Genomic DNA, 13,996 nt, shown 5'->3' on the forward strand with positions numbered 1-13,996 from the left:
ACCAGTCATGCTGTATTAATTATTGTTAGATGAATTTAGTTCTTATGTGTTAATTAACTAATTCAATTTTAAAAACTCTGTCAGTTTCTGAGAATTTGTAAGATCTGTATTTGCATAAAATAGACAGAGACCAGTCAACCAAAATTAGCCAATAGCGTTTATTCCCGAGAGCATTGGTTTATGTACCTCACATTTCGTCCAATAGCATTTTAGATGTCTCTCCTCTTCTCCGACAAAGAAAAAGCAGCTTCAAAAGTCCATTCCAACCCCTTAACGCACATACATTACTCACTAAATCTGGATTATCTCCTGAAGTCTCACCACAGTTTATTACCACTTAGCTGACAGTTCCAGTCCCCCCCAGATACGGAAAACCTGGAGGGGCTCTCGCTCTCTTATTTTATATCCACAAAGTTATAGCTGAGTCGGTTCAAACATAGGTTAAGGACCCTCTTTGTTTTTGTTAGGCACACACATGCATTCCTCTCTTCCCCCCTCCAACCCAGTTGGAGCTGTTATTTTTAATTACTCCTTGTTCATGCTACATAACCTCTAATCCTAATGGTTAAGTTTCTGGGTAGAATTATTTAATCATTTATCTTAAACCTTGATAAAATATCTTAATTATCCAATCTGCTGGCATGAAATTTTGTGATACTGTATCATATTGCATCTCATAAAGCAAAGAGTTCCAGAGGAGAAGTGCTGATATATAAGATTATATGGACAGAATGGCTACTCTTAGACTCTTTGATTGCAAAATTCTGGTAACTTTCCTGTAAAAGCTGGAGATTTTGGTAATCACAATATGGGCAATGGAAAATGATGGGGACCCCTGTAAATAATTAGCAATGGAGCAAGGTTCGACTTTAGTACATTTCAATAGTCGTGGGGTGCTGAATGTTTCATTGCTGAATCATAGAGCTCTAATCTGGCTCACTTTCCTCTATCATAGATCACAGGAGCAGGGACACATCCCATCAGAGCTCGCAGGGACCCATCCTGTCAGAGCTCGTAGGGACCCATCCTGTCAGAGCTCGCAGGGACCCATCCTGTCAGAGCTCACAGGAGCATGGACACGTCCCATCAGAGCTCACAGGAGCAGGAACACGTCCCATCAGAGCTCGCAGGGACCCATCCTGTCAGAGCTCGCAGGGACCCATCCATCCTGTCAGAGCTCGCAGGGGCAGGGACACGTTCCATCAGAGCTCACAGGAGCAAGAACACGTCCCATCAGAGCTCACAGTAGCAGGGACGCGTCCCATCAGAGCTCACAGAAGCAGGGACACATCCCGTCAGAGCTCGCAGGAGCAGGAACACATCCTGACAGAGCTCACAGGAACAGGAACACATCCTGACAGAGCTCGCAGGAACAGGAACACATCCTGACAGAGCTCGCAGGAGCAGGAACACACCCTGACAGAGCTCACAGGAGAAGGAACACGTACCGTCAGAGCTCGCAGGAGCAGGGACACATCCCGTCAGAGCTCACAGGAGCAGGAACACGTCCCATCAGAGCTCACAGGAGAAGGAACACGTACCGTCAGAGCTCACAGGAGAAGGAACAACAGAGCTCACAGGAGAAGGAACACGTCAGACCGTCAGAGCTCACAGGAGCAGGAACACGTCCCGTCAGAGCTCACAGGAGCAGGAACACGCTCACAGGAGCAGGAACCTGACAGAGCTCACAGGAGAAGGAACACGACAGAGCCGAACAGAGCTCACAGGAGCAGGAAGCTCACGTCCCGTCAGAGCTCCCATCAGAGCTCACAGGAGCAGGAACACGTACCGTCAGAGCTCACAGGAGCAGGGACACATCCCGTCAGAGCTCACAGGAGCAGGAACACGTCCCGTCAGAGCTCACAGGAGCAGGAACACGTCCCGTCAGAGCTCACAGGAGCAGGAACACGTCCTGACAGAGCTCACAGGAGAAGGAACACGTCCCATCAGAGCTCACAGGAGCAGGAACACGTCCCGTCAGAGCTCACAGGAGCAGGAACACGTCCTGACAGAGCTCACAGGAGAAGGAACACGTCAGAGCTCACCGTCAGAGCTCACAGGAGCAGGAACACGTCCCATCAGAGCTCACAGGAGCAGGAACACGTACCAGAGCTCAGAGCTCACAGCAGGGACACTCACAGAGCTCACAGGAGCAGGAACACGTCCCGTCAGAGCTCACAGGAGCAGGACACACGTCCCGTCAGAGCTCACAGGAGCAGGAACACGTCCTGACAGAGCTCACAGGAGAAGGAACACGTCCCATCAGAGCTCACAGGAGCAGGAACACGTACCATCAGAGCTCACAGGAGCAGGGACAGCTCACAGGAGCAGGGACACATCCCGTCAGAGCTCACAGGAGCAGGAACACGTCCCGTCAGAGCTCACAGGAGCATGGACAGATCCCGTCAGTCATTAAGCATCTCACAAGGTAAGGTTTGTCCTCATGAAAATGGAGTTGTGTGAGAAAGAATCCTAAAGATGGTCCAATGGGCATGGTGTGAAGCCTCTCTCTTTGTGTCAGTCTGCTAAATCTCCTGATGTCCTCTAGGGTGAGATTCAGGTCCTGCTGAACAACTTGCAGCAGGAGATGAAGTACATGCAGGGGCAGCTCAATACCAGGATATCATCCCTGCGCAGAGGGTGGGCATCCCTACACCCCCCAACAGTCAGCGTCCCTGCGACCAATGCAATGCTCCAACACCATCTCCAATCACCCCCATGGTGGGAGCAACGTGGAATGGTGGAGTGAATACCACATGTGGAGATTTCTACTGCAAGAGAAAGGGTAATTTAAGCTTTATTTTATGAGTAATGAAATTGCTACTCACTACAGTCACTACAGACACCCTGGTTCGAATCCAGGCTGTATCACAACCGGCCGTGATTGGGAGTCCCATAGGGCGGCGCACAATTGGCCCAGTGTCGTCCGGATTTGGCCGGTGTAGGCCGTCATCGTAAATAAGAATTTGTCCTTAACTGACTTGCCTAGTTAAATAAAGGTTAAATAAAAATACATCAAAAATGTAATTAGTGGTTGTTCTGTATGGTGACAAGAGTGGAGTGGACTGACTTCTCCCACTTGTCACAGATATCCGGAGTAGATGTGGTGCATTGTTCCATAATGACCATCACCGAGGCCAACCCTCAGAGCCAGACTGGCAGCCGGCCGGGGGCTGAGCCTGAGACACCTGCTGTAGCGCTTCAGAACAGTGGATGATGGATCTTCAGGAGAGGAAAGTAGATTCATCTATCTGATGAGAAAGACAACTCCGTAAGGAACCTGTTTAAATATTCTTTGTAGATGTAGACACAAAACTGACCCCAAGGCTGAGGTATTCACTTTATATCATGTCAGTTAAAAATAGCGGCTGATCATTGTATTTTAACTGTGAGAATGGTACTAATCATTTGGAGAATTTGTTGATGTGGTTTACAGAACAAGCCTGTACCGCCTCCTCCCCTGATGGGAATGTATCTGGGGAACTCTGGTCTTCCCAAAGGGGGGAATCCTTACTTCAGGAAAGCAGGTGAATATGGTTTCATTGAAATACTGTGCCAGCCAATTATCGCTTTCTCTGGTGATCTCCTGCCTGCTAACATCTTTCCTCTAGTCTAACAGCAGGTCTATGGGAAAAATATCTCAGGATGCTCTACTCTGATGGGACCACCTCAACACCACCAGGCCAGCTCCGTTGACAGTTCCCTGCCCAACACTCCACCCTCGTGGCACAGTTGACAGAAACTTGCCCCTGGAACTCTACCCTACTTTGGTATGAATCCTTCCAAAGTTAATTGATTTCATAAACTGAGCTTTTACAGTTGCATAGCAAGTGGTTGAAGTAGCAGCACTATTTTTCATTTTGTCTCACAGGCCATTTGCCCAGAGGGACCATTATCCACACATGAATATTTCAGACTTCAGCATAGAAAAACTATTGAAAAAAGTATCCCTCTCTACTTCATGTCTTGATGTTCACATTCATTTAATATACTGTATGTTTTATCATCCTTTATAGTTGCTATATGTTACATACTGTACAGATGTACAATATGTAAATCAATATTTTATTAATATATGAACATAAATTACAAAAAATATAGAAAAGCATTTTTAATGTACCACCATATACAGTATCTCAATATACAACTTTCATGTATGGGTACCTCACTTGAGATCAGTGATGAACTGTTTTCTAATAGGATATTTTCTGTATCAGGTTTAGCTCCAGTGTTTGGCCCAGAAATGTTTCCTTTTGTGTTTCCAGCTCTCTGAGGCCTGGCCCTCAAAAGTACCCAAATTGTTGGCTTTATGCAGACACCCCCCACTAGAGAGCGTTGTTCTCACAGCCTGACTTGAGGTTTACCAACAGTAGGTGCTGTGTGCACTGGCTTTAGTTCCAGACCCATTCTAACCTGATTCAATAAGCAATTGACCAGACACACTCTAACCTGATTCAATCCTGATTCAATAAGCAATTGACCAGACCCACTCTATCCTGATTCAATAAGCAATTGACCAGACACACTCTAACCTGATTCAACAAGCAATTGACCAGACCCACTCCAACCTGATTCAACAAGAAATCGACCAGACCCACTCTAACCTGATTCAATAAGCAATTTACCATGGTCTTCAATTTAGACCATAATTATTGAATCAGGTGTGTATACACACTTCCTCCACAGTGTAGCTTTCTAAGGGAGATGTCATGTTATATAATTTGCTGTTAAATATGTTGTGGTGAGGTTATGTTATGTGGTGAACCATTCACCTCTATGTCTGGGAGTAGAGGATATGTTATGTAGTGAACAGTGGTGGAACAAATACCCAACTGTCATACTTGAGTAAAAGTAAAGATACCCTAATAGAAAATGACTCAAGTCAAGGTGAAAGCCAACCAGTAAAATACTATTTGAGTAAAAGTCTAAAAGTATTTTGTTTTAAGTATACTTATTTATCAAAGGTAAATGTAATTGCTAAAATATAAGTAATTTCACATTCCTTATATTAAGCAAACCAGACGGTACAATTTAAGTACTTTTGGGTGTCAGGGAAAATGTATGGAGTAAAAAGTACATTATTTTCTTTAGGAATGTAGTGAAGTAAAAGTAATCAAAAATATAAATTGTAAAGTACAAATAACTAAAAATAACTACTTAAGTAGTACTTTAAAGTATGTTTACTTAAGCACTTTAGACCACTGGTAGAGAACCATTCACCCCTTTCATGTATGGGACTAGAGGATATGTTATGTAGTCAGTGGTGTAAAGTACTTAGGTAAACATACTTTAAAGTGCTACTTTTTGGGGTATCTGTACTTTCCTTTACTATTTATATTTTTGACTACTTTTATTTCACTACATTCTTTAATAAAATATTGTACTTTTTACTCCATACATTTTCCTTGACACCCAAAAGTACTACATTTTGAATGCTTAGCAGGACAGGAAAATTGTCAAATTCACACACTTATCAACCGAACATCCCTGGTCATCCCTACTGCCTCTGATATGGCGGACTCACTAAACACAACTGCTTCATTTGTAAATGATGTCTGAGTGTAGGAGTGTACCCCTGGCTTTGTGTCAATTTAAAAAACAAGAAAATGGTGCCATCTGGTTTGCTTAATATAAGGAATTTTAAATGATTTCTACTTTTATTTTTCATACTTAAGTATATTTTAAACCAAATACTTTTAGACTTTTATTAAAGTAGAACTTTACTGGGTGACTACTTTTACTTGAGTCATTTTCTATTAAGGTATCTTTACTTTTACTCAAGTATAACAGTTGGGTACTATTTCAGCCACTGTATGTAGTGAACCATTCACCTCTATTATGTCTGAGAGTAGAGGATATGTTATGTAGTGAACCATTCACCTCTATCATGTCTGAGAGTAGAGGATATGTTATGTAGTGAACCATTCACCTCTATTATGTCTGAGAGTAGAGGATATGTTATGTAGTGAACCATTCACCTCTATCATGTCTGAGAGTAGAGGATATGTTATGTAGTGAACCATTCACCTCTATTATGTCTGAGAGTAGAGGATATGTTATGTAGTGAACCATTCACCTCTATCATGTCTGAGAGTAGAGGATATGTTATGTAGTGAACCATTCACCTCTATCATGTCTGAGAGTAGAGGATATGTTATGTAGTGAACCATTCACCTCTATCATGTCTGAGAGTAGAGGATATGTTATGTAGTGAACCATTCCCCTCTATTATGTCTGAGAGTAGAGGATATGTGTGAACCATTCCCCTCTATCATGTCTGAGAGTAGAGGATATGTTATGTAGTGAACCATTCACCTCTATCATGTCTGAGAGTAGAGGATATGTTATGTAGTGAACCATTCACCTCTATCATGTCTGAGAGTAGAGGATATGTTATGTAGTGAACCATTCACCTCTATCATGTCTGAGAGTAGAGGATATGTTATGTAGTGAACCATTCACCTCTATCATGTCATAGAGGATATGTTATGTAGTGAACCATTCACCTCTATCATGTCTGAGAGTAGAGGATATGTTATGTAGTGAACCATTCACCTCTATTATGTCTGAGAGTAGAGGATATGTTATGTAGTGAACCATTCCCCTCTATCATGTCTGAGAGTAGAGGATATGTTATGTAGTGAACCATTCACCTCTATCATGTCTGAGAGTAGAGGATATGTTATGTAGTGAACCATTCACCTCTATCATGTCTGAGAGTAGAGGATATGTTATGTAGTGAACCATTCACCTCTATCATGTCTGAGAGTAGAGGATATGTTATGTAGTGAACCATTCACCTCTATCATGTCTGAGAGTAGAGGATATGTTATGTAGTGAACCATTCACCTCTATCATGTCTGAGAGTAGAGGATATGTTATGTAGTGAACCATTCACCTCTATCATGTCTAGTAGAGGATATGTTATGTAGTGAACCATTCCCCTCTATCATGTCTGAGAGTAGAGGATATGTTATGTAGTGAACCATTCACCTCTATCATGTCTGAGAGTAGAGGATATGTTATGTAGTGAACCATTCACCTCTATCATGTCTGAGAGTAGAGGATATGTTATGTAGTGAACCATTCACCTCTATCATGTCTGAGAGTAGAGGATATGTTATGTAGTGAACCATTCACCTCTATCATGTCTGAGAGTAGAGGATATGTTATGTAGTGAACCATTCACCTCTATCATGTCTGAGAGTAGAGGATATGTTATGTAGTGAACCATTCACCTCTATCATGTCTGAGAGTAGAGGATATGTTATGTAGTGAACCATTCACCTCTATCATGTCTGAGAGTAGAGGATATGTTATGTAGTGAACCATTCACCTCTATCATGTCTGAGAGTAGAGGATATGTTATGTAGTGAACCATTCACCTCTATCATGTCTGAGAGTAGAGGATATGTTATGTAGTGAACCATTCACCTCTATCATGTCTGAGAGTAGAGGATATGTTATGTAGTGAACCATTCACCTCTATCATGTCTGAGAGTAGAGGATATGTTATGTAGTGAACCATTCACCTCTATCATGTCTGAGAGTAGAGGATATGTTATGTAGTGAACCATTCACCTCTATCATGTCTGAGAGTAGAGGATATGTTATGTAGTGAACCATTCACCTCTATCATGTCTGAGAGTAGAGGATATGTTATGTAGTGAACCATTCACCTCTATCATGTCTGAGAGTAGAGGATATGTTATGTAGTGAACCATTCACCTCTATCATGTCTGAGAGTAGAGGATATGTTATGTAGTGAACCATTCACCTCTATCATGTCTGAGAGTAGAGGATATGTTATGTAGTGAACCATTCTGGGAGTAGGGAGTCTAGTGTTATGCACATCACCTGAACCCAGGTTGCACATAGAAAGCATCAGTAGAGTTAGAAGTCATTGTCACACACTCTGGTTTGTTATATTTACCTGCCTATAGTCTCCCTAATAACAGGTCACAACAGTGTGAACTAACTTTGAAAAGTTGATGGCGTGTGTCCATTTGAAGTGGTTGTTGTAGCGTTCCATTCCAGTTGTACTTGAAGTGACTGTCTTTGAATGACAAACCCACAAATTAATGCTCTGAAAATAATTGTGTTTTGTTGTTTAACCTCATTTATCCCTAACCTATGACTGTATCACACACAAGTAGGCCTACTTCGTGTTCCTATTGGTGGAGAGGTTCTAGAGCAGACACCACTGTGGTATAGACATTCTGTATATTTCCTGTCATTTGAAGGCTCAGTTTAGTTGTGATGTGAAGATCTTGTATTGGCAGGATGTCTGCACTCAGTCTGTGTTGTGCAGTCTTCCTCTGCCTTCTTTGCTGCACCTTGGCTGAGAAAGGTGAGTGGTGTTTATTTTAGTTTTCTATTGGGAGGTGGACATCCTTTTGAGTTCATGGAAAGGGGTGTTTATTTAACATTTCACCTAGTCAATTTTACATTTAAAATATATTATGTACAGTCGACTCCTGATAAGCGCACTTTGAATAAGTACAATACAGTTTTCCAGTCTCATTTCAATGACATGATTTTCAATAGCTTGCTCCTGATAACTGCATATCTGGCACAACAGTCCCAAGCCATTGCCTTTTTCAGGAGTCCAACTGTAATCTAGAGTCCACTGTAATCTAGAGTTGCAATATCACAGATATACAGATGCTGTTTTCAAGTCATTTACTTTTCAAGCATAATATTCAAATGAGAGTAGTAGATGGTTCCTTGTATTCATAATCCATTTCCAAAAATAGACCCAGACTTGTGTGAAACTAGTTTTGGGTAGTAAAGATCTCCTTAATTGGTTGGTATTGTCTTATCCTTAAAACAAAAGATCTGACACATATGTGTAGCATTTCGCTACACTCGCATTAAATCAAATCAAATTTTATTTGTCACATACACATGGTTAGCAGATGTTAATGCGAGTGTAGCGAAATGCTTGTGCTTCTAGTTCCGACAATGCAGTAATAACGAGCAAGTAATCTAACTAACAATTCCAAAAAAAAACTACTGTCTTATACACAGTGTAAGGGGATAAAGAATATGTACATAAGGATATATGAATGAGTGATGGTACAGAGCAGCATAGGCAAGATACAGTAGATGATTCGAAGTACAGTATATACATATGAGATAAGTATGTAAACCAAGTGGCATAGTTAAAGTGGCTAGTGATACTGTATTACATAAGGATGCAGTCGATGATATAGAGTACAGTATCAACGTATGCATATGAGATGAACAATGTAATTTCCTGATTTAAGTAACATTTATATAAGGTAGAAAGGGAATTGTTTAAAGTGGCTAGTGATATATTTACATAATTTCCCATCAATTCCCATGATTAAAGTGGCTGGAGTAGAGTCAGTGTCATTGACAGTGTGTTGGCAGTAGCCACTCAATGTTAGTGGTGGCTGTTTAACAGTCTGATGGCCTTGAGATAGAAGCTGTTTTTCAGTCTCTCGGTCCCAGCTTTGATGCACCTGTACTGACCTCGCCTTCTGGATGACAGCGGGGTGAACAGGCAGTGGCTCGGGTGGTTGATGTCCTTGATGATCTTTATGGCCTTCCTGTAGCATCGGGTGGTGTAGGTGTCCTGGAGGGCAGGTAGTTTGCCCCCGGTGATGCGTTGTGCAGACCTCACTACCCTCTGGAGAGCCTTACGGTTGAGGGCGGTGCAGTTGCCATACCAGGCGGTGATACAGCCCGCCAGGATGCTCTCGATTAACATCTGCTAACCATGTGTATGTGACAAATAAAATTTGATTTGTGTGTTTTTCTTCCATTCTCCCATCTGCTCATGAAAGGGAGCAAGGGACTGCTGGTCCGAAAGCAGGAGGGAGACACTATGACCATCCACTGCAGCACCTCTCTGCCAGACCAAGAAAACCTGAGTGTGTACATGCGCCTTAGAAAAGAGATTCTACTACTCTACTTTCACCAGGAAACAGAAAAATTAACCCTCCACGAGAGGTTCAAACTCAGATTGACGACTAACGGAACACTCAACAAAATGGACATCACCATCACAAACCTGACCACAGAAGACTCTGGGGCCTTCTGGTGTGTGTACAGTGTTTATAAGAAAAACAAGATTGAGAAGACTGAGGGGGAAGGAGCTGTTTTGCTGGTGGTGAATGGTGAGTGTCTCAGGCAGTCCTGATTCGTTCCCTAACCTTCCATTTGGCACTTACTGCACCCTTCAATGTTCAAGTTTTTTGTGGTCATATGCTCAAGCACAGTGAAATGTTTAACTTGCCAGCCTTATCCTACAGTGCAGCATTCGATATCAAAATAGTATAACTAATAAGCAATTAAATAGAAAACAACATGAGAAATAAGATAAGGAGCTGGATAAATGGATATGAATGGTAATCAGTAATCCATGAACAGCAGTGTAGTGGTAGGAATACATCTAATACAAAGGGGGAGCAGTAGTTATGAACCATTTAACAGTCTTATGGTCAGGGGACAGAAGCTGTTTAGGAGCCTGTTGGTCTGAGCCTTTATGGACCGGTACTGTCTGCTGGACGGCAATTTTTCTGGCCTTTCTCGGACACTGCCTGGCATGTATGTCCTGGATACAGATCTGTACGTTGGAAGCTGCTCCACTGGTTATACCTATCACGATCCTTCAGATCTGCAAATATTGAATGGTAATGGGGTCAAGAGGAGGGTTAGGGAACGATTCAGGACCATTGTCTTAATGTGATCTCTGAGCAGCACAGTCTCATAGGAACTAATCCTAATTTGAGCTACCAGGCTGTAACTTCTTAACAAGTTCAAACTGGTCAGTTTGTTGAGTTGTATTGGACTGAACTGAATTAAAATGTGTGCTACCCTGGTGTGTTGCTGTGCCACAGATGAGGAGTGTGACCAGAATGACGCATCCTCAGGGCTAGGAATGTCCTGGTATCTGGTCCTGGTCTCAGCTGTCACTGCTGGCTCTGTGCTTCTCCTGAGTCTGCTCATCCTCTTCATCTGGGTCATCCCCAGGGTAAGTACTACAGTAAAGAGTGTGTGTGTGCCCACATTAAAAAATACTGCAGTTTACTATAGAATACTACAGTAGTGACTATAGAATTCTGTAGTAAACTGTAGTATACTGTACAATACTATACACTGTAGTATCCCTCGATCATGTGTAGTACTTAATGTTGGAGTATACTGCAGTATTATATGAAAAAAACCTGAGTAAATTCTACAGTATTGTCCCCAAAAACACTACAGTCTGCAAAAACACTAGACTTTAATGATAGTAAATACTACAGTATTTAATTTGCATAACCCCTAACCATTCCCCTCCCCATATCCACATTTGTGCTAGGTTAGTTCAGAGCTTCTGCTTTTTTCTATATCTTCTCAGACCCCTGTCCTACCTACCTACCTACAGGTTATGGAAAATGTTCTCTTTTAGTATTTCTCCAGTAGGTTTCCTCAAGGAAAAAGCCTCCACTTCTATTTGAAAGATAATAAACTAAAATACTATAGTAAATACTACAGTAATATCCGCAATGGCACAACAGTAAATACTATAGTATATTACAGTCCGCAAAAACACGACAGTAAGTACTACAGTATACAATCCGCAAGCACACTGCAGTAAATACTACAGTATACTACAGTAAATACTACACACTGCAAAAACACTTAATTAAATACTTATATAATACAGTTAATTTACATCATACAATACATCATTAATTTACATCATTATTTTTACTATAGTTAACTGTAAATACTAGAGTATAATACTGTAAATACTAATTTAGTACGCAAAAACACTACTGTAAATACTACAGTATATTACAGTCCGCAAAAACAGTAAATACTATAGTATAAAATACAGTTTTCTTTTACTACAGTATTCATACTATAGTTAACTGTAAATACTACAGTAAATACTACTTTAGTCCACAAAAACACTATAGTGAATACCACAGTATTTATATCATAGTATACTGTAGTATTTTTTCGTGTGTGTGTGTAGGTGTTTAAGCTTGTGAATCTGTGTGTAGGTGTTTAAGCTTGTGAATCTGTGTGTAGGTGTTTAAGCTTGTGAATCTGTGTGTAGGTGTTTGAGTGTGTGTGTCGGGTGGCAAGATTGCCACCTCAGCACTGTCTCCACTGACCTGTCTTTGGTAGGGAAATGCACAGTTTTTAACTTCAGCCTTTTGCTTTGACTCATATATGTAGACCTGATGGAATCTGTTGGGGAAGTTCTATTATCAGTACTGTCACAACATATTTGACAGGATATAGCTCCTTATACTAGACATGTTCAGTGGTATTGTTTGATTTCATCTATATTGATCGTATTTCCTGAGTTATGAACTGCTTCTGGGGTCTTGCGCAAATTCTGCCCCTGCATATTCCGTCTCATCTATCTCGCGCGCGCGTGTGTGTGTGTGTGTGTGTGTGTGTGTGTGTGTGTGTGTGTGTGTGTGTGTGTGTGTGTGTGTGTGTGTGTGCGTGCGTGCGTGTGTACAGTATACATGTACATTTTTGACATTTGCAATGTGTTGATGATAATGTTAGTTCAATTAATTTCAATTCCATACAAAAGGTATTTACTGAAACACAAGACCACTTCTGATCCCCCCTTCTAAAGACACGGCGACATGAAGCCTAGAGGTTAAGAGCGTTGAGCCAGTAACAGAAAAGGTGCTGGTTAGAATCCCCGAGCAGACTTGGTGAAAAATGTGTTGCTGTGCTCTTGAGCAAGGCGCTTAACCCTAATTGCTCCTGTAAGTCGCTCTGGATAAGAGTGTCAGTTAAATGTTAATAACATAGCGTACTAATAGTCATTTTCTGACCAAGATCTCTTGTCTTCCCAGTTAAAGGCATGGCGTGCAACGATTAGACCAACACAGGGCAAGAGTAGCGATGTCTATGAAGACATGCGCACCACCATCAGACGTGCACACCCCCCTCAGATGGGTTATTAGTGATGTTGCACGGCAGCCATCTTTACTTTTGGCACCAACCTAAGACAGGTTGCTACGGGTGTTGCACAGCAACCATCTTTACTTTGGGCACGACCTTCGGACAGCTTGTTACTGATGATGCACGGCAGCCATCTTTAATTTGGGTCCAAATGGAAGCTCATGTCAGCTGACTAGGAGACAATTATGTAAACACACTGTAATACATGATGTCAACGAAGGACTTTGAAAGATATATTCTCAGGTTGTGTTAAGTAGCAACGGCTTGCATCAATGATGTACTCTTATGTCAGTCATTCAACCTCAAGGTAAGATACCTATATACTGTAGCTACTTAAGTACACAGCATTGTATGTGACTGACATCACACATTGTAAATGGTTGTTCATACAGAGGTTTGTTATAGTCCTTGACCCTGACGTAGCAGGTAGAATTTGAGTCTTGTAATTACAACCACAATTTAACTTGAAAATAGCACTGATTGCTGTGCATGGAATTTCATTGTCTTTAGCTGTACATTCTATTTTTCTTTATAGATTGACAATATATTTTTAACAACTTTTAAATGTTGAATTGATTCTCTATTGTATATATTTTTTTACATATTTGATGGCATTGGGCCTATGCATATTTTTCAGGCGCCAGGCAACTTTTACTGCTATTTTATTGTAATATTTCTTTAGTTCCTGTACTGATCATGTTGTTCCTGTAATGATAGTCTATTTTTTATAATAAATGAGTCGTAAGACTAACAGTTCCGTTTCTGTGGTCATTGTGGCATCTCATGTTTTTCACAACAGTTTTGTGATGTTTGCATTTTAAGAACCCACATCAGCAGGGCTCGTCTCTCTAAAGGAAAACAAGTGTATTTTTTATATTTGCTGGACAGGCTGGGGTTGGTCGGTCCTGCTGTCACCTTACAGCACTTACTGTATGGCCCACTAACTAGCTGGGATCCAATCACAGGTCTACTGCTTTACTGAATACTGTGTTCCCCTTCCATTTACTCCTGTCTCTCTCATTAAATCACACAAATATGAAAAGGA

At 41.4% G+C, this 13,996-nt stretch overlaps 1 protein-coding gene and 1 non-coding gene across 2 annotated transcripts; both read left to right on the top strand.

The window, feature by feature from the left end:
• Positions 1-8,232: 8,232 nt before the first annotated feature.
• Positions 8,233-13,707, top strand: LOC112241000. Its single transcript, XM_042313696.1, has 4 exons — positions 8,233-8,350; positions 9,813-10,145; positions 10,869-11,002; positions 12,843-13,707. Exons 1-4 carry the CDS (start codon positions 8,284-8,286, stop codon positions 12,951-12,953), a joined length of 645 nt encoding a protein of 214 aa, XP_042169630.1. The 5' UTR covers positions 8,233-8,283; the 3' UTR covers positions 12,954-13,707.
• LOC121843832 lies at positions 11,407-11,459 on the top strand. Its single transcript, XR_006081758.1, has one exon. It is a non-coding gene; the product is annotated as a U7 small nuclear RNA (small nuclear RNA).
• Positions 13,708-13,996: the final 289 nt, after the last annotated feature.

This window comes from Oncorhynchus tshawytscha, unplaced genomic scaffold (assembly GCF_018296145.1).
Source record: "Oncorhynchus tshawytscha isolate Ot180627B unplaced genomic scaffold, Otsh_v2.0 Un_contig_12794_pilon_pilon, whole genome shotgun sequence".
In the NCBI taxonomy this organism is placed as follows: domain Eukaryota; kingdom Metazoa; phylum Chordata; class Actinopteri; order Salmoniformes; family Salmonidae; genus Oncorhynchus; species Oncorhynchus tshawytscha.

Bases quoted from the DNA above. Each gene is read 5' to 3' on its own strand.
- LOC112241000 (XM_042313696.1), top strand. From the start codon at position 8,284: ATGTCTGCACTCAGTCTGTGTTGTGCAGTCTTCCTCTGCCTTCTTTGC. The intron at 8,351-9,812 runs GTGAGTGGTGTT...TGCTCATGAAAG, and splicing joins CTGCACCTTGGCTGAGAAAG to GGAGCAAGGGACTGCTGGTC. The intron at 10,146-10,868 runs GTGAGTGTCTCA...GCTGTGCCACAG, and splicing joins TGTTTTGCTGGTGGTGAATG to ATGAGGAGTGTGACCAGAAT.